Source organism: Lathamus discolor, chromosome 4 (assembly GCF_037157495.1).
Source record: "Lathamus discolor isolate bLatDis1 chromosome 4, bLatDis1.hap1, whole genome shotgun sequence".
In the NCBI taxonomy this organism is placed as follows: Eukaryota; Metazoa; Chordata; class Aves; order Psittaciformes; family Psittacidae; genus Lathamus; species Lathamus discolor.
Window position 1 is genome coordinate 46,262,010 of NC_088887.1, and position 20,131 is coordinate 46,282,140.

The 20,131-nt window shown below is 37.2% G+C and overlaps 1 protein-coding gene across 4 annotated transcripts in view; it reads left to right on the forward strand.

Annotated features, from left to right (window-relative positions):
• RPS6KA3 (ribosomal protein S6 kinase A3) overlaps positions 1–20,131 on the forward strand; it is a 77,436-nt gene that overhangs the window by 8,558 nt on the left and 48,747 nt on the right. For all 4 annotated transcript variants that reach the window (XM_065677316.1, XM_065677315.1, XM_065677317.1 and 1 more), the window contains exon 2: positions 3,817–3,873. In XM_065677316.1, the coding sequence (XP_065533388.1) occupies positions 3,817–3,873 (57 nt within the window). The remainder of the gene's footprint in view (positions 1–3,816; positions 3,874–20,131) is intronic.

Consider the following 20,131-nt stretch of genomic DNA (forward strand, 5'->3'; position numbering starts at 1 on the left):
AAAAAAAAAAAAGGTAAAAATAAAAAAAATCCACTCACACAAAAACCCCACCAACCCTCAAAAAAAAAACCCCACAAAAACAAGCTCAACCACCACCACCACCTTCTTTAAACTGTCTTTTTGCCAGGAAAATCGAGTACTTGATGATACCTTAAGAGTTCAGTGGTCTTAAACCTGTAATTTTTGATTGCTAGAAATACTGATGGTTCATTCCCTGTTTTGTAGTTGATTTTCTTTTGTGTCAGAGGTTCTGAGAGTTCATACAGGGAACGCTCGTGTACCACCTGCCTGATGCAGATTCCCTGCTACTTGTCTGTTTTATATGTATTTAGGGAATCTGTAGGATCAGTTTGTGTTCCTATCCATGTGTCTTCAAGAAAACTGCCGGAACACAGCTGTATCTAAGTATTAATTTCTACCAATTTAGTGAAATGTGGCAACAGGTTTAAAAGCTTTTCAGAGTCAAACCTGTAGCTAACAGCATAGCTGTTTCCACTGGAAAACAAAATAGAAAGTAGAACTTAAATGGACTAGACAAGCATTTTGTTAGATTACTTTTGTAAAGCATATGCATCATCTTTTCATGATGTAAATTGATTGCTGATGTGTTTGGGTGCAAGTAGAAATGTTCTGTGGACCTTTTCTGTTATTTTTCTTATAGTTCTCTCATGCTGTCATCTGAAATATGTTCTACTCTTGGAGCCAGAGTGCTGGAAATACCAGCTCTTTGGCCCATTTTGCTTGCTTAGTGTCCCACTATGAGAGGAGTGCAGCTGAAGAATAATCAGGGTCTAGAGTCTGTCTTTTGAATTAGACCAGAAGAAAAATATATTTAACCTTCTGTTATACTCTTCATCAGACTATTTATTTCCAGTCTGTTATGTCATTGAGACATGCCCTTGGATCTAGTTAAATACTAGAGGGAGCCTGCACCTGGCAAAGTGGAACTTACTTCATTTGCTTGCCTCTTAAGCATGCTGCTGACCCCTTTGCTTCACAGTGGTTTTAGTATTGCCACTACCAATATAGAAACCTTTTGGCTTTACATTTTAATTCATAAGAAAAACAGTACACTTTGTAATCTTTCTGAATACACAGCTGCATCTAATGGTATCATATACCATCAAACCATAAATCATACATACATATTCTTCTTTACCTTACATGGCTTAGACTGTTCTGAGAAAAACTGGTTCTGCCATCCAGTGATTCCTTTAGCATAATCGTTGCTTGGGTAGACTTATTTAAAAAGATCTTGCTAATCTGGTGATCTGGCTCAGACATGACTGCATGGAGTACATGCTGATTGCTTGAGTTTGTTCCTAGGTCCAATAATTGTGTTTGGAATTCATTGCTTGAATTCAGCCGAAAATTACCTGAAAGCAATGCAAGAAAACCAGATTGTACAAGCCAGTTCTTTTGTGTTGCAAGAGGTTTTTATGTTTGTTCTTGGGTTTGTTTTTGTTTTTGTTTTCTTTCTGCTGGTTAACTGATGGAATGTGGAAAAAGTCAATGAGGTAGAAGATTAAGAACCTTTTTGAAAACAGGTTGGTCTCACATTGTTGCTTCAGAGAGGCTTGTTTCAAGTTTCTGATAGTATGTTCCACTTTCAGCTATGTTTCAGTTGCCATAAAATAGTAAATGTGAAATCTTAAAGCTTATTGTGTAGTAAATTCTTGTTTAACCTGCAGTTAATGTATGTTGTTATTCAGCAGAATGTCTGCTGTAGCAAAAATCGCTGTTTCTGAAAATCTGCATGTGGAGTCAGTTTAGAGCACATGGCTTTGATACACAAATTGCCCTATTTTAGGCCCCTGAGTTTAGCCATCATTAGTAGTTAGGACATTATAGACTCCTCCTTTCCAGCTAAAGTTAATTGTCTTGTTCTGCTGTTTTATTTCTCATACTTTCCTATTGACAAGATACTTTGGAAGCTGTTTTGTAGCATGACCAGAATATAGAGATGTGTAGTTAAAATACAAATGTTAACATTATTCAAATATATGCCATAGATTAAAGGGAAAGTATGTGACTTATGGCCTTGATGGTACTGGTACATGTATACACAATATGCTCTCTTGTAAACAGGCTTTATTAAAAACACTCGTTTCTGTTACTTAGCTAAGCTGGTATTTTTATGGTCTTCTATCTGGTATTTTCAACTTTCTATGTATCTTAAGGAAGGATAGTACAATATTCATTGCCAATATACTATAAGTCAAAGATGTTACAGTGAGGGGAATTTAGGCTTTTTGGAGCATCATCTTATCAAATTACTCTTAGAAGGTTGTACTGACTGCCCTTAACAGAGACCACTTATAAAGATTATCTCTATAGTAAACTATAGCATATGCAGCTGATTTTTTTACTAGCTGTCTGCCATGGAAAGATGACTGCTAGAGTAGGCTAGAGTTATACTAAAAGTCTCTAGTATCTTCCTGAAGTCAGTTGAGATGAGAAAATGACAATGCTACCATATGCCAGAACTTTGCACTGGATAATTTAGCTTTATCCAGCTGCATCTTTTAGCAAGAAAAATGCTCAGGAGAAAACTTGGTAGAGAGCTGGTAATCATCTGAGATGAAACATTCACTGTGCTTGCAATATTTGAAAATTAGAATTCATAACTGGTTAGGATTTAATCTGTCACTTCATGTAAAAGATTCACCTTCAGCCATGTGCAAGCTGAGACTGTATTAATCAAAAATTGTTACAGAAAGATGCTAGGAAAGTTCCACACAAGAAGTCTGCTAAAAAACCGAACTGTGGGAAGGGAGGTATAGAATGAAGCTAACGTCTCTGAGCAGCTTTTATTCACTTTCTAACATCTAGAAAACATCTATCCATACATGCATGCAACTTTGTTTTAAGTAAATTAAGCTCTGGAAAATAGATTAATTAGGCTTTGTGTTCTCTAGTGGAAAAAATGCACAAATGAACTTAAATTCTGCCACTAGTGTTAATGAAAAATGTTATGATTTTTTAATAGTTTCTTATTTGTTTCTAAAATCATATTGAATTGATGTTACGCTTTAGGAGATGACTAAGAAGGTGATACCCTGTACTATAACTTAGGAAATAGATATTTTTCCTTACAACTTGGTAATATTCGTGCTTGTTGTGTAAGCAAGGTTGTTCTCCAAGTCTTTCTGGGAAAATTGTCCCTTAGAGGTTGTTGAAGTATAATATCACTGACAAAGAAAAGAAAGCATTTGTTGACCAAAGATATTTAAGCTTTTTTTAAATCTTTATGGCAAATTTAAAATTTAAAAGCTTCTCTGCATGGCTTGTTAGAATGCTTCTTAGAAAAATACAGAAAGTAATAAACAATGGTTAGTAAAATCAGTATTGCATTCAAAGTTTTTATAAGGCTATATTGTAGTTATTAATTTTCTTGAAGTAGTCATGGTAGAGTAAGGGCTGACTTGCTACATAAGCTCTTGCTCTTAGAAAGAACCTGTTTATTTGTTCTTTGTTGTGGCTTTTTGCTGTTCAGTCTTCATCAGGTTTAACTCTTTTGCAGAAGTTACAATAGTGGAAAATAATATCTAGCTGTGTAGTAGTAAGATCTCAAATGCCAGATTGTTTTGTATATTCTTACTGTGACTTTATCTAATTTGATAATAAGTGAGGATCAGGGCAAGACTGGCACTGCGTGCCAGCAGTATGTGTTTACTTTCAATTACTTTTTTTATCGAATACGGCAAAGAGAACACTTGATGCTGTGCAGTAGCATGCTGTGAAAGCACATATCTGATATATTTATTTCTGTACTTTGAGTCATTTCTAGTAACTTGCTGTGTCTGGTTTTTACAGAATGGACAGCAAATTGTGGATGAACCAATGGGAGAAGATGATATCAACCCACAAACTGTGAGTAAAACATGGTTGTTAATAAGATAAATAGTACAGTGTTGTAGCACACTGGTATTAATTTACAGGGATTTTGCCATTAATATTTGTTGTTTAGGTTTACTAGATCTGAGGCGCAATTTAGGATTCTGTTTTGAGAGAGGTTCTTTCTCACTCTCTTGCCTGGTTCAATATCCTACTGTTTGCTCTGATGAATTTTTTTATGCTTTCCCTAGTATTTTTAAATGACATAGGCTCTCTGTAGTATTTTTCGTATGAGGTAGGCTTTCTTATGGAAAGCACAAAGCTGAATGTAGTGGAACTTATAAAGGAGTTGGTGAGTGAGATGGTTTCATAGTAAGATGTGGCTAGTTAAAGCATTCCTGAATGGGAAGAGAGGTTGAGCTCCTTTTAGCAAACCTTGAAAACAAGTAGTGTTTTCTTTTACTGTCCACTTTTCCTCGTGACAGTGAGCAAAGCACTTCCACTGGCTTCTGGTAATTTTATCATTGCATAGGTGAAAATATTTTACATCTATGAGTTCCAGAGTATGCTTTATTAATAGTTAAGGTTTCCGTTGTGGTTGTGTCACAACAAATTATTCTGTCATGGTTAAATTCCACACAGATTCCGTTGCAGATGCATGTGTGCTTATTGTTTGAAATATGATTCTTGCAGCATGTCATGTGTATACCTTAGCTTTTCCCTTTCTATTTTGATGTGCAACATGTAACAGTAGCTATCACCTTTGTTTTTCTGTACTGTTTTAAGATTTCTTGGCAGTATCTGTCTGTGCCCTTTAATTGTTAGCATTAGTCATTTCATATTTTCATTATTGACCTATGTAAAACTAGATTATTTGCAAAATAAATCTTCATTTTCCTGGAAGATTCTTTCTATTCCCTTTCTGTATAGAAAAATTCTAAAGTAGAGGTTTAAGTCCTCTTCCTGGGCTTATGGTTGAAAGTTTAGATGTGTCACTTCAGAGTGCATTCAAGAATAGCAAAGCTAGTCCATGGAGGCCCAGGGGTTTCTTAAGTCCTGCTGATGTGCACTCCAGCTTTCTCTTGTGATGATAATTTAGCTAAATCAGAGTGGAAGAGACCTTTTGTTCATTGGTTCAGAGCTGAAGCAGCCAAGGGCTTCAGAAGTGTTTGCATGGAGATAACTCAAGATGATAGGTCTAAGTAACAACTTCGATGGTGACCTCAGACCTGTCCCCTGCCTGAGATAAGATGCTAAATGCTGAAACATGCTTAGTGAAATTTTCATAGTGATGCAGTAGCCAAAAGCAGAGGCTGAACTACTAATGTAGACCTGTGTTTACTGTCCAGATCTGATTTACAGCAAACGTTGGAGACCTCTCAACTAATGCACTGTGAAGCACACATAGGAGTACAGTGGTCATTTTGACCTTGACCTAGCAAGTAAACACAAAAAATGGGTATCTATCTCTTTTTTCCTTCCTTCCCTGTAACATCCCCACTCCCCCCACCAGCTATCCATAAACTATAAAAGCTCATACTTCATATTCCTTCTGCTTCCAGCTTTCAGTAGTCTTTCAGGGGTAAGTCAAAGGTGAGGAAGGACTGTGAAACTGTAGTTTCCATTGCTGTTCTTATTGAGAGGCATTAATCAAAGGAATTCTTAACCTAGGCTTCTTGAAAATAGTGGTTGCTGCTAAAGAGAAGATCACGGGAAAGTCCATTGATAATTTCTTCAAGTTCCTTATCTTCATGTCAAACTTGCAGTTCACAAATTTCATAATGTGAAGATACCAGGGAGCTCAGGATTCTTATTGCGATGCCCGTGACTTTTTCTCAGATGTGAAGGCAGGATTCTATGCTGGTATGGCATATTGTGCAAACTTCATCTTGTGATTAGATGGTCAAAGCTGTTTACATACATGTAGCATGGATATAATTGAAACACAATTGCAGTTTCTGCTGAAGTTGTGGACAGAGCCAGTTTAGGGGAACTTTGAATCAACCAGGTTGGAAAATACCTTTAAGTTAATGAAGTCCAAGGGTTCTCCCAGGACTGCCAAGACCACCACTAAACTATGTCAATAAAGGCCTCATCTACACAGTTTTTGAACACTTCCAGGGCCAGTGCTTTCACCACTTCCCTGGGCAGTCTGTTCCAATACTTGATCACCCTCTATGTGAAGAGTTTCCTAATATCCAGTCTAAACCTCCCCTGGCATAGCTTGAGGCCATTAAGTCTTGTCCAGTCACTTGGAAGAAGTGATCAGCCACCTCCTTGGTGGAGTTACCTTTTCCGTGCTTGTCTTCAAAAATACCAATAATAGATGTAGCACTTAAGCTGGTGGGAAAATTAGGAGTTTAAAAGCCTGCACTATATGACTGCTTTTGGTTCCTCCTCATAGCATGCAAGGTTCTGGTATCTTAAGACAGGGTGAATAAACAAAGCAGGTGGTGACAAATGACTCTAAAGTAGTGCAGTGTTAAAGAGTAAGAAAGGAAAAATACTTGTGTGGAACTGTGGCCCGTGGATATTCATGCTGGAGTAGTCTGTTCCTGCAGAACTGAACTCTGTGGAAGGGCCTATGCTGGAGCAGTTCTTGAAGAACTGTAGTTTGCGAGACAGACCCACACTGGAGCAGGGGAAGCTGTGAGGAAGAAACAGCAGAGTGTTACAAACTGACTGCAATTCCTATTCCCCAGCATATCTGTAATGCTGGGGGGGAGGAGGTAGAAGAATAGTGTATGAAGGAGTAAAGTTCAGCCTGAGGAGAAGAGGAGGGTGGAGAGAAAGGTGGGTTTAGTTTTGCTGTTGTTTCTCACTATCGTATTCTATTTTTAATTGGCAATAAATTAAATTAATTTTTCCCCAAGTTGAGACTGTTTTGCCCATGACAGTAACTGGTGAGTGATTTCCCTGTTAGGAGCTTTTCTTCTTTTGCTTGGTTAAGATTGTTTTAGCTTTTTAATGCCTTAGACCAGTATTTTAGGAACGGAACTTACTTTGCATTTATTTCTAGGTTGTACTGAGTAAAAGGTTGCTAATAGTGATAATTTTTTTATTTTTTTATTTTTTTTAAACAGAAAGTTACTATGGCTGCTCATTCAGTTACAACTGAAAGCTCGCCTTTGATGTCTGTTGCCTAATAAACTACTACTTCATAGAATCATAGAATAGTTAGGGTTGGAAAAGAGCTTAAGATCATCTAGTTCCAGCCCCCCTGCCATGGGCAGGGACACCACACACTAAACCATCCCACCCAGGGCTCTGTCCAACCCAGCCTTGAACACTGCCAGGGACAGAGCATTCACAACTTCCTTGAGCAGCCCATTCCAGTGCCTCACCACCCTTACAATAAAGAACTTCCTCTTTATCTGCATGAACTTCAGCTGGGATGTGATATTCTTTCAGCGCTTTATATCTGTTTTGGTGCAAGGTAAAGACGAATTTTAAATTACCACTGAAACTCACTTCTTAAGTTCTTCTGCTTGACTTTGCACTTAAGTGGAGTTAGAGCACTGTGTGATCACTGATGCACGAAATTTCTCGGCTGTAACTGAGGACAGTAGAGTGAACAGGCCTAGCATGTGGTGTCACATTGGGTGAGAAGATAAAATATTTTGGTAGGTGTGTAAGGTATGCAAGTGTAGGGTAGAGAGTTGCCATTGTTCTGTGGAGGTAGAAAACAGTGAAAACTTGAAATACTTCACCCTTTTGTAGTATTGTATATGTGGATAATGCAAATCAGTTAAGAAATATGAAATAAATATTGAAGCCTGACATAGTCCTGTCTACATAGGAACTCTCTCTAGTAGTCCGTGTATCAAAAGATATATTTCATTTTATTACATCCATGTTCTTTTGGTCAAAAGTAAAGTTAATTGGCAGGAGAGTCTGAGTTGTATACCTTTGGTTCAAATTCAGTAGTTTTTATTAAGTAAAGCAGAAGCTATTATGGTACATACCCCTTTCTGATGCATCCAAGATCCTGTATGTTTCAGTTTTGCTCCTCTTAAAAAAAGGTATCATTCAGTATTCTAGTTTTATTACAATGACTATACTGGTTATGTCTGGTTTTTTTATGACTTTATGTATCTCGGAAATGATCTGAGTACAGCATGAAATAAACGTAACAACAAGTAAAGAAAATGGCTGAAGGTAGACCTATCGTGAAAGTTTAAGTGAACATCACTGAAAGGGGGGAAGCTATTTAAAGTCTTTGCTACCTTTCTCAGTCTTGTGCTGTCTACCATTGCTTTCTATATCTGTATGTCCATAGAGATTGAGTAAATCAAATGAGAAAATTGTTTTAAGCTCTCACAATCATGGTGCATGCTTTACTACTGCATAAAGCTAACCAGAAACTACAGCTGGTCCAGCAAGTAACTTCCCATTTTGTATATATGTGAAGAGTATCCAGTGTGTGCTGTGTTCTTGTTACACTCTGTTACCTGAATTCAGTTTAGCTGTTAAGACACTTACTACATCAGATATACTACCATTGCACTCTACTAGCTTAAGCATAATTATTAAACAAAAATATTAGGTTCCAGGAGTTTGTGAAAAGTTGTTTTCAGAAATACTTTGTCAGTTGCAGAAAAAACTTGGGCATATTCCTTTTTGGTAACCTGCAAGACTGAAGATTACTTTTTTTTAGTACAGGCAGGAGTATTTCAAGCTCAAACAAGCAGGATGAAAAAGTAAACCCTCTCTCCAGTGGAGGTAGTTGGGTAATATTATTGCACTTCTTGTGTGCTTTGGTAAAACTTTAAACAAAACCCTACTTTAAAATAAGCAGAATTAAAGCATATATAGAATTCAGTAGAACTAAAGCAAAAAGCAGTATATTAAAATATGATCTGGATGATTAAAAACTAAATCTTGGTAGCTGTCATTCTCTCACTAAAATTATGTAAGATCACCCAAGACTGTAGTCACAAGGCTAGTCAAAAGGTGTAGTGTAAGAAATACTTACAAAGAAAAGTTAGTAGTTAAAAATATATTATTGCATTTATTTTTCTCTAGTAGAATTCAAATAAAGCAACTGTTTGCAGTCAGGAGAGATTAAAATTATGACCTTTGCCCTGCCAATCAGTGTTTTAATAGAAGAGCTTATAAGAAAAGTGTGATCTCGGAAAAGTCTTCAAGATACATTAGAAAAACAATTTGAAGCACATGGGCAATATAGTCTCTTTGTGGAAGCACTGAATTTGATCAGTCAGTAGAAATAATGTTGAGATTCTATATTATATTATGCATGTATACTGTACAATTTATCATGAATCTCTAAAACACTGGTCAGCCTGGGGATTGGGCACAGAGGTGTCAAGATAAGAACAGGGAGAACATCTTCCCATTACTCAGACAATAATACTAAACTCAGAATAATCTGGGGTAATCTCATTTGTATTGTCACCATCCGTGAAAATAACAGGTAAGAATGTTAAAGTGAAGTAATTCAGAAAAAGAGATATTAAACTGACAAATAGTTTAAAATTTGAGAGACTTGTTTTCAGTTTCATCCAATTTTAATATTACATCATTGTACTAGTGTGAACTCTTAGTTTCAAAAACTTTGTTTGCATTTTGGCAGGTTGAAGCACTGTTTCAGGACTGCTCCAAACTCTTGTTGGATATTGCTGTTTGGTTGCTCAATAACAGTTTCCAGTTACAGGAATAATCATGCATATTAACATGACAATCAACATTTCTGATGACTGTTTTGATATGTTTTCCTTTTGCTGATATAACCTTTATATAAATTTATATACATTTCAATTTTCTGTTTGCATATTTCTGTCAGTTTTTGAATTTAAATTCTTGGCTCCTGTGGTAGAGCATAGCTAGAATTTCTTTAATATTACAGAAATGTTTGGGTTCACAAGTATCCGTAGACTGGGATTTCACATTTTTTACAGACTGATCCTTAATTTTAGCTGAGACAGCTACTTGTATAGCTTATCAGAAGTAAAACGGTGACGATTTAACGTTTTTGCAGTTTTACTGAAAGATGATTTATACAGCCAAGTTATTCTTTCACGTTGCTTACACATTCAGGAATGTGTAATTAGTGTCTGTTTATATGCAAGTCAGACTGAAACGGCTTTCTTTAAAGCCATAGCAATGCGATTGTTTGAAACCAAAATACTACATAATTGAGTATACCACCATGTTCCTTGTTGTGTAGTAAGTTGTAGTTTCTGTTAAAGCTAGGTGATAACCTGGCCATATGATGAGTCTGTGTGCACTGTGTAGTGGAGTAAAGGGAACAATCTGGGTTACAAACACTAAACTCAGTTTTGAAGGTCCATAATTCTTACATTCCTTCTAACATATCCTACTAAATATACTTAAATATACATATGCATGCATTTCGTTGTATTTTACATTCAAATAACTTGATTCTTTAACAAGTAAGTTTCTCGTTTACATCTGTAGAACTTGAATCCACTTATTCCCTTCTCAGTGCCTGGATTTTCCTTTGTTAAAGGCAGTATACCTTTTTTCCCCTCTAATATAATGAAATTGGAAGTTAATCGTCTTCCAGAGCACTGTGCTGTGCTGCACTGTGGATGAATTTTGCTAGAAACTCAGTGAAGTGCATACATCTTACCTGTGTAAGAACAGACTTAGTGGTCCTCTCATAAGAAGTTGCAGAGTCATTGTGACCAGTGCAGAGCTTTTAATCTGATTAATTATCTGTTAGATACCAAACCCATATAAAGAAGGCAGCCTCTGGAATTCCACACACACACACACACCCCCCCCAGGACGTGATCAGGTATTTAGGAAGGGTTATAGCAAAAGTCTTTTTTACTGATGTCTTCTAATGGATTTTGAGTGGCTTATTTTGTACTTAGTGTCTTAGGTACAGTGTTCTTCCTGGATCTTGGTCAGAAAATTGAGTAATTTGAGAGTATAAGCAACATTTGAAGTCAAGCTGCTTTCTTGTTACATGAAGAGAAAACAGATGGGAGCCCTGAAAAGCCTGTAAACTAACAGATGGAAGCTGCCACACCCCCTCATTAATACAGTATTGCTTCTTTGGCTATACAAACATTTATTATGAAGAGAAGTATATAATGCAGCTTCTGAAAACTCCAAAAAGTAGCCCTCTTCCTCAGCTGTTGAACTTCATCAAATGAGCGCTTTTCAGTCCTTCTGTGTACTCCATTTTAGTGTTTTCCAGATAATTGAACGCAATCCGTACTATAGAGCCTTGCTCGCCTAGCAGCAAACAGGCTTAATTTGCATTATTACACTTTTTGGCCTGAGGGTATTGGAAGATTATGGACTCAGATGAAATGCTTCAACTTTTTTCGAGTATGTGTAAAAGTGTGCAACCCACTGTGGAGTGCACAGTTTATTCAATAAAACCTATGGATTCCCACATATCCTGTACTGCCTTGAGAGTTCCTCCAGCATCTTTCAGTTCTCACTGTGGAGGCTGTAAGCCCCATTCTCTTTGAATATCTGCACAGCAAGTCTGATGACACTTTCTCTCCATTTTCATAACTTCAGAGCATTGATATACGTATTTTTGTACTAGAGGGGAAGTGCATTGTGCAAGTGGAGTTCTACGACTGAGAACTATCACTGGCAGGCATAGCAAATTCCTTTTGTTATGGAGACAGTTGTGATGTGTGATAAACATGTATAATACTTCCTTTTCAAAGACTTCAAGGTAAGGGGAGCAATTTGCTGGAGCAATTTGTCCTTATCACAGATTTCCCTGTTGGGGACTGCTGCCCTCTAACCTGTCTCATCCTCATATGAAGGAATATTTAAAAGGGCAAGCTCTTTTCTCAGAGATTCTCAAAATGAATTATGTAGCATATATCTTAATGTTTCTGATTGGCTGGTAGTGCTCTTTGGGAACCTTGCAGCCTCTATTTTCCCAGAACACAAGAAATTTCTTCCACCTGCTGCGGACCCATGCTAGTCATAGGAGAACTATTGTTGTGAAGTAACCCCACTGACCCCTGAGCACTCTGCTTTGTATTTTGCTAGGAGGTCACATAAAAGGTTTTGGAGAGCAGTAGTCAGTAACTGTATGAATGTTGCAGTTGAAATGCTTTATTTCTTCACCCTTAGCAGATAGAGCTTATCTGCAGCAGAATACACTCATATAACATTACAGCAAAAGGGGAAGAAAATGGTTATTTACCCACAGCATCTTTTCATCTTTAAACAACGTTGTAGTTAGTGTAGGTCTTACCACTTAGCCTCTGTTTCTGCTTTTAGCTGTCCTTGCTACCATAGAGTTTAATTTAGTGGCTCGGAGATTGCTGCTCACTCTTTTTTTTTGTGCACTCACACATGCTGTTGACAAGGTAAGCTAGAGACCTTGAATGGACTATCATTTATTTATTTAAATTTGGGTTAAGTCTTCAAAGTGTAAACAACTATATTGCTGTTAAACCGCAATTCTTGAGATATTTCAGGGGGTTGTATCTGGAGGTTTATTTCTTCTCTGCATTTATAGAATCATAGAATATTTAGGGTTGGAAAGGACCTTAAGATCATCTAGTTCCAACCTGCCTGCCATGGGCAGGTACACCTCCCACTAAACCATGCCACCCAAGGCTCTGTCCAACCTGGCCTTGGAACACCGCCAGGGATGGCGCATTTTCAACTTTCCTGAGCAAACAATTCCAGTGCCTCACCACCCACACAGTAGAGAATTTCCTCCTTATATCCAATCTAAACTTCCCCTGTTTAAGTTTGAACCTGTTACCCCTTGTCCTATCACTACAGTCTCTAATGAAGAGTCCCTCCCCAGCATCCCTATAGGCCTCCTTCAGATGCTGGAAGGCTGCTATGAGGTCTCCACGCAGCCTTCTCTTCTCCAGGCTGAACAACCCCAACTTTCTCAGCCTGTCTTCATACAGGAGGTGCTCCAGTCCCCTGATCATCCTCGTGGCCCTCCCTGGACTTGTTCCAATAGTTCCACATCCTTTTTATGTTGAGGACACCAGAACTGCACACAATACTCCAAGTGAGGTCTCACGAGAACAGAGTAGAGGGGCAGGATCACCACCTTCGACCTGCTGGTCACCCTCCTTTTGATGCAGCCCAGGATACGGTTGGCTTTCTGGGCTGCGAGCGCACACTGAGGCCGGCTCATGTTCATTTTCTCATCAACCAACAGCCCCAAGTCCTTCTCCGCAGGGCTGCTCTGAATCTCTTCTCTGCCCAGTCTGTAGCTGTGCCTGGGATTGCTCCAACCCAGGTGTAGGAACTTGCACTCGTCGTGGTTAAACTACATAAGGTTGGCATCAGCCCACCTCACAAGCGTGTCAAGGTCCCTCTGGGTGGCATCCCTTCCCTCCAGCATATCAACCGGACCACACAGCTTGGTGTCATCAGCAGACTTGCTGAGGGTGCACTCAATCCCACTGTCCATGTCAAAGACAAAGATGTTGAATAGGACCAGTCCCAACACCGATCCCTGAGGGACACCACTCGTTACCGGTCTCCAGCTGCACATTGAGCCATTGACCACAACTTATTGCGTGTGGCCATCCAGCCAGTTCTTTACCCACCGAATGGTTCGCCTGTCAAATTGATGTCTCTCCAATTTAGTGACAAGGATGTCGTGTGGGACAGCATCGAACGCTCTGCACAAGTCCAGGTAGATAACATCAACTGCTCTACCCCTGTCCATCAGTTCTATAGCCCCATCATAGAAGGCCACCAAATTGGTCAGGCAGGATTTCCCCTTAGTGAAGCCATGCTGGCTGTCACCAAGCACCTTGTTGTTTTTCATGTGCCTTAGCATGCCTTCCAGGAGAATGTGCTCCAAGATCTTGCCAGGCACAGAGGTGAGACTGACTCGTCTGTAGTTCCCTGGGTCTTCGCTCACACTGGGGAGACATCTAATCCAGGTTCTAAAGTCACATATAATCCAGGTTTTAAAAGCCAAGTTAGAAATTGATACTGTAGGCAGCCAGGATATGGCAGAGATAGAAGCAACATGTTCTGTCACTTAAATAAATTACTGGCTTTGTCTTCTGAAGAAGAATTAAAAACACCTACAGTATCCCAGGTATCTGTTGGAACCCAATCAAAGGAGGTAGTTTGGAGGGTTATCTCTTTTAGCTTCTCATGCAGGAAGAAGTACTGTATTTTGCCATGCTTTCCCTTTGGTACAGTCACTAAATGGAATCACCTGTTACCTGTTTATAACTGAGTACTTGTATATACCTTAGACTAAATATAGTTACTTGCCTTTATTTAGTCCTTGAAGAGAAACCTTCTTGCTCCATATTCTAATAGCGCATGCACTGTGTAATTCAGTGATTTTAGTAAATATCAAAAAAGCTAGAGACACTGTCAATATTAAGAAAAATACCCTCTGTACTAAATCTAAAGAGAGATCGAATAAACTTCATCTCTAGCTGTTTGAAGTAATGAGACTGAATTCTCATTCTTACAAACATTTGAAGTTGGTTTGTTTTCGTTTTTAAACATTGAATGAAAGCTTATGTATATTTATTACTTTAAGACATTTTTTGCTCTGTACAAGCAATATAATATTGGTGTCTAAGTCAGATATTTGAGCTGGATGATCCAATTCAAATAATTTCTACAGTCTGTCTTGGCCTAAATCCTCTAACATCTGTATAGCATTTTCTATGTGCAGTATTTCAAAGGGCTATGAATGGGGTCAGTTGGTCCTCCAACAACACTAGTAAATAAAAATAGTCATTAAGCATACACATACTGCATTGAAGTCTAAAAATTTGTGATATCTGTTATTTTGTGAAATAAAAATTAATAGAAACTCAGTTATCATGTTTAGGACTTAAAATAGTTGCTATTCTGCTTAACTAGTGAGATGTTGCATAGTAGCATGATTTCTGAAATAGATGTTGATGGTTTTTGTTCTTTTCTGGGAACCAAGAATAACTTATTATCTGCAGCAGCACATTGCTATCAGTCAATCTGCTCTAAGTTTCCTGTGATGATCTGTACAGCATCAGCAACATGAGTACCCCTGCTGCCCAGTTTAAATTTACCACAGGCAGGGGGAAGAATCAATCTTTTTTTTTTTTTTTTTTTTTTTTATTTCCCTTCTCTCTCCCCACCCCCCAACTGTGTCTGACTTGCCTGACAGGAAATTTTCTAATTGCCGGAACAGCTGGTCACAGCAAAAATGCCAGGGTTGGTCTTCCCTGTTAGACTTATGATCGCTCAGTCAGAAAATCTAAACATCATGGTTTCTTAATCATGTTTAAGTTTCTGGCTCTACGTGCTCGTTCTGTTCGGGTGAGCTTAGTTTCTTATTTAAAAGAATAAGGGGGGAAAGGGGAAATCTTATTTTAATTAAGCTTCTAATTTCAAGACAGTTGTAGTCTTTTGCTGCTTTGGGATCAGTACTGTTTGAACACAAATCCTCTTGTATTTTATTAAAAAAAGGCTTGTGTTGTGCTCGTGTTTTGTACTTGGTTTTGGGGTACCTGTTGATAATTTAGCCTGGTTAGGAAGTGCTTACCTGTATGTAAAAACTTACTTTGTTTTTTCCTCCAGAAGTATATGAACTTAGCTGTATATTGAGTTTTCTCACTGAGTCTAGTGTCATTAAAAATGTTTAAATTTTTAAAAGTAATACTTAGTGGTTATTTTAATAGTTATATTTTCATGTAGTGCTTTAAAGTGTAAAATATGTTTCTGTGTGAAGTGACAGTTAAAATAACTCAAGCTTATTAATATTTTAAATTTACTTCTGAAAATGGTGCGAGGAATCGTGACACCTTGCTTGCTAATGTTATTGTTATTTCAGCTTTTAAATAATAATTTAGTCATAGCAGACGTTTAATTTGTATAATTTGTCTTGTTGTTGAGCATAAATTTAAACATAAAAGGGTTTTCTGAAGTTGAGAAAAAACTCTGTTGGAGAAATGTGTTATCCTGAGCGCTGTTTGTGAACTGTTCAGCAATACATGTAAACATGCAATGTGATAAAGCATTTGATTGTTAAAACTTAAGTCACTTTTAATGTTTCCCCTCTTGTAAGTCTGAAGTAGTTTTCAGTGAGGGGAATTAAAAAAAAAAAAAAAAACAAAAAAAAGACAAACCCAACCCCCAAAACCCCCTTCTGTTGTATTGTCTTAACATCTGAAGTTAAGCAAGTTGTCTAATTTATAAAGAAAAGGGGTAGTAATTTAACACCTACTGTCCTATGCACTGGTTTAAACTTTGCAATATGTGTTAGAAAATGAAATTTCATTTGCTTGCAGTAACTGAAACACTGAAACAAGACATATATGTAAAACAATAGAATGTAGTGTGCATTATATACAGGGGTTTTTTTAATGTAAACCTTGTAAAATAAACATTTATCAACTCATAGTCCTGAATTAGAGTTCTTTTCCACAGGCAGCATGAAAGCATTATGTGAGAATTTTCTGATTAAAAAAAAAATAAGAGATATTGTTTTATCTACCTATGGCAGCTTGATTGTGTTAACATTCTGTTGATTTTAAAATACTACACATACAGACCAAACTGAGGGGTTTCACCCATATAAAAGTTAGAGTATATTTAGGCTATTATCTCAATCAAACAGGAATCGTAGCTTTCATAGATAAGTGCTGATTATGTTCATGGATTCTTTAAAAAACATGTTGTTTTGGTTTGTTGGGGTTTTTTTAACTGCAATGCTCTGAAATGTTAGTGCTTACAAGCTAGGAATAAAACTTACATTGAAGTTACTGTGAAATGAAAGTTCCACCCAATGAGTATTTTTTTCCAATGCTGGCATGCAGTTTAGTTCATAAGATAATTCTGTTGTGGTTGATCAAAAGAGAGCTGCGATACAAATCTGCTTTTGGTGACCAACACTGAGGTTTTACATGGTAACAGAAATTCCTCAGCTTTGCCTGCTAACCAGCCTACTGCTCACAGTTCTTTATAGAGTCCTACTTATGGCTGGGCCTTTGTGTTTTTATTCTGAGGAGGGAAAGCATCTTCAGAATTATCCTTCCAGTTTGGCCAGCTATGTTTATCCAAAGGGCCTCATCCATCCTTTGAGCTGTTGCTCTGGGACAGGACTTGCTCTTCAAACTACTCTCTTGCTTCATCCGTAACACCAAACTAATGGGAGGAGTTTGGTCATGGTAACCAGGTCTGCAGTTTTCATTATGTGAGTTGGCTACCTGGAATAAATGTGGACATAGACGTCATTCTAGATCTTAAAGCTGTTGTAGTAGAAAAGGAATGGGAAAGAGTAGAAAGTCTAGAAAGTAAGGAACAAATACATAAATACAGTGATTTTTCCTTGTTACCTCCATGCATTATTTTTCTCTTAGAGACTTAAGTCTAAGAATAAAAAAGAAACCCTGAAACTAAACATTTGAAAATAGTTTGCTTTTAAGAAATCTTGTTTTCTGTCAGGTGAAACAATAGATTCTGTCTGCAACGAGTAATTTGATGTCAGTTGAAAGTGCTTCTTTTAAAAAGATGGAAAAACTTACAAAGACATAAATTATGGAAGGCTGTATTTCTAACTTCAAATGTCCATGTTAATTACAGCTTGCTTCTGCTGTAGTCTTGTTTTTCTTTGGTACTAGTATAAGACAGACAACATAAACAGAATATCCTTAAGTCAGCTTGACTTAATTTTATGCATGGCAGTGCTTGCTTTTCGTTGTATTAGAATAATTGCTACTTCAAAAGCAGCATTTTTAATCAGCTTTATAGAACACTTGTTTGTGTATGAGCATTTAAGTAATCGTTAGTTCTATTAAATGACTTAAATTGAATATTAGTCAAAGATATGGGGAATGTTATGGGGCTTTTTCATTCCGTGGTTTAGCTCACTAACATTGCTTACTGAAGTAGTGGGAGGTTGTGAAATGTTTGTTGAACATAGAATTATTTTTTTTAAAGGCAGTTTTTGAATTTAAAGGTAGGAGTATAATGAGTATAGAACGTATGAATACATGCAGAATGTCCGAGACTTTAAAAAATACCTACACTGGTGCACTCTTCATGTTTTTAATTCCCATTTTTACCTTAATAAAGATTTCCATAAGACCTAATGCAAACGGTAAAAGTAATCAGTTTTCATTTTGCTAGCTCTTTTTTACTTTAAAAAGCATAGCTCATAGGGGTTTTATTTCTTCAGGTAATACTGAAAATTCATCCTATACTCATAACAAGCTGGGAAAGTAAAAATGTATCTAAGAGACTTCCTGACTCAAGGGAGGGGAGGAAAAGGAAATTATGTATATGAGCTTGGGAACTGTGCCAACATTGAGTCATCCTTTTAAAATCACTTGATATCCAATAAGTTTACTGTCTTTACAGGACATAACTGCTTTATGTAACTTCAGCACCAAAGTTTAATATCATAGTCAGTTTTTCAAAAATGGTTTCTATTTGATTACAGGAATCAACATTATTCTGCCTGTGACTGAAAAATATTTTGCCTAATACTTGCAAATATTTTGCGGTGCCTAGCAGAGCCCTGATCAGTACAATGAAGGCTAACAAAGTAGTAAAAGGAAACCTGCAGCTGTGGTTGGAGCAGTGTTAAGTAACTTGCCCGGGAATCCATTTTTCTAGTTTCAGCCTTATCTTGTACGTGTGTCTCAAGAACAAATATTTGTCTAGAGGAAGCAAAATGTTCCTGAAAGATATTGAGAGGGGTGAAAACAAAGCCGCTACTTCCGTAATGAAAATGGAAAAATCTAGGTAGCTATGTACTAATATTAACAAATGAAAACTGATAAAAGCAGTATTTTTGCTGCTGCTCAGCTTTCATGTGGAAGATAAGATTGCAATTAGATCTTTATTAATTGGATTTTCTTTTTTGAAAATTGTGTGGTCAGTAGCATAAACTGATACCACAGTGAGTTTGTCAGAAAAATTAAAATTGATTAATTGATGTTGAACAGTATTACAGGGAAGTACTCCACAAACTGTCCTGTACACTGATAAAAATTACTATTACCTGTATTAGAGAAAAATGTTTGCACTTTAATAATGTTGGGATATCTGTATATTTATTTCAGTAACTCAGTACTAAAATTTATTTTAGGGCTGTCATCTTATCTTGAAAAATGGCTAATGTGTAAGGGGGTATTCACCAGTACTGGCAATATAGATCTGACTTAGTTGTTGTGATTAAAGCTAGCAGAAAGATTTATTTTTTATCCCTCTCTCTCTTTCTGGTTCCTGACTGTATAGAATTTGAAATTCCAGAATTGTGAACTTTCTTAGTGGTGATTGTGGCTGTTTCTCATATTTAAATTATCACTATACAAAATAAATATATAAACCAGATTTTAATCCAGTTTAAAAATCTTACTTTAAACAGAAAATTGTAATGAAACAGTTCCTGGAGGAGTTTCTAGTGGGATTCCACCAACATTTTTTTATGTATTTTGTCCTTCCACAAGGAGTGTTAAAAATACCAATATGCGCACAGTTAAATGCTGAGCTGTATATTAGGAACAAAGGATCTTGGACAGCATGGGGAAGTGACTTTACTTGGGCAGGGCAGCAACTCTGAAAGGACTAGCAGTATGACTGAACACTCATCATTAGTGCCTTGGCAACTGCAGTCACTGCAGGTCAAGGCAGGGAGATTGTGGATAGTAGTATGGGGCTATTGCTCTATCAGTCCGTTAATGCTTTGTCTAGCAGGGGCTTCTAAAATAACATTAAAGATCAAGTATTAAAAATAAAAAAAAACTATTCTGAGAAGACCTTACAAGAATAGGAGCTGGAAGGTCACTTTACACCAAAAAACCTGAACAAACTTACTTACCGTAAGGGGCAAATTAAGTCATAACTTGTGTCTGTAAGTAACTATATGTAGAAGATGCTTCTGATTGTACCTTCTTAACTCTGTTAAGAGCAGAACAGAATTAATGGATGAAGGTGAAATCTGGGTAATGTTGGAACCAGGAATATCAGTAATAAAATTAATTTCTTCATCCACTTAACCTGGCTAAGATATTAGAACAGATTTTAATTATCCATGAGATTAAAATTTGTTGATTTGTTTGTCTAATGTTTACCTTAAGTCAAAGTCTTAAATCATAGAATCATAGAATAGTTAGGGTTGGAAAGGACCTTAATATCCAGGGGGATTCTAACCACCCTGCCATGGGCAGGGATACTTCATGGTAAAAACAGTTTTTACAGTTTGTGGTCAGCATGTCAACCGTGTTTGCTGTCCGGGAAGGACTTTTTGGAGCACAGGACCAGCCTAACAATTTGTTGGAAATGCCACATTTGTCTCCATGAGTTTTGATGAATTCAATTTATGTATAGCCATGTC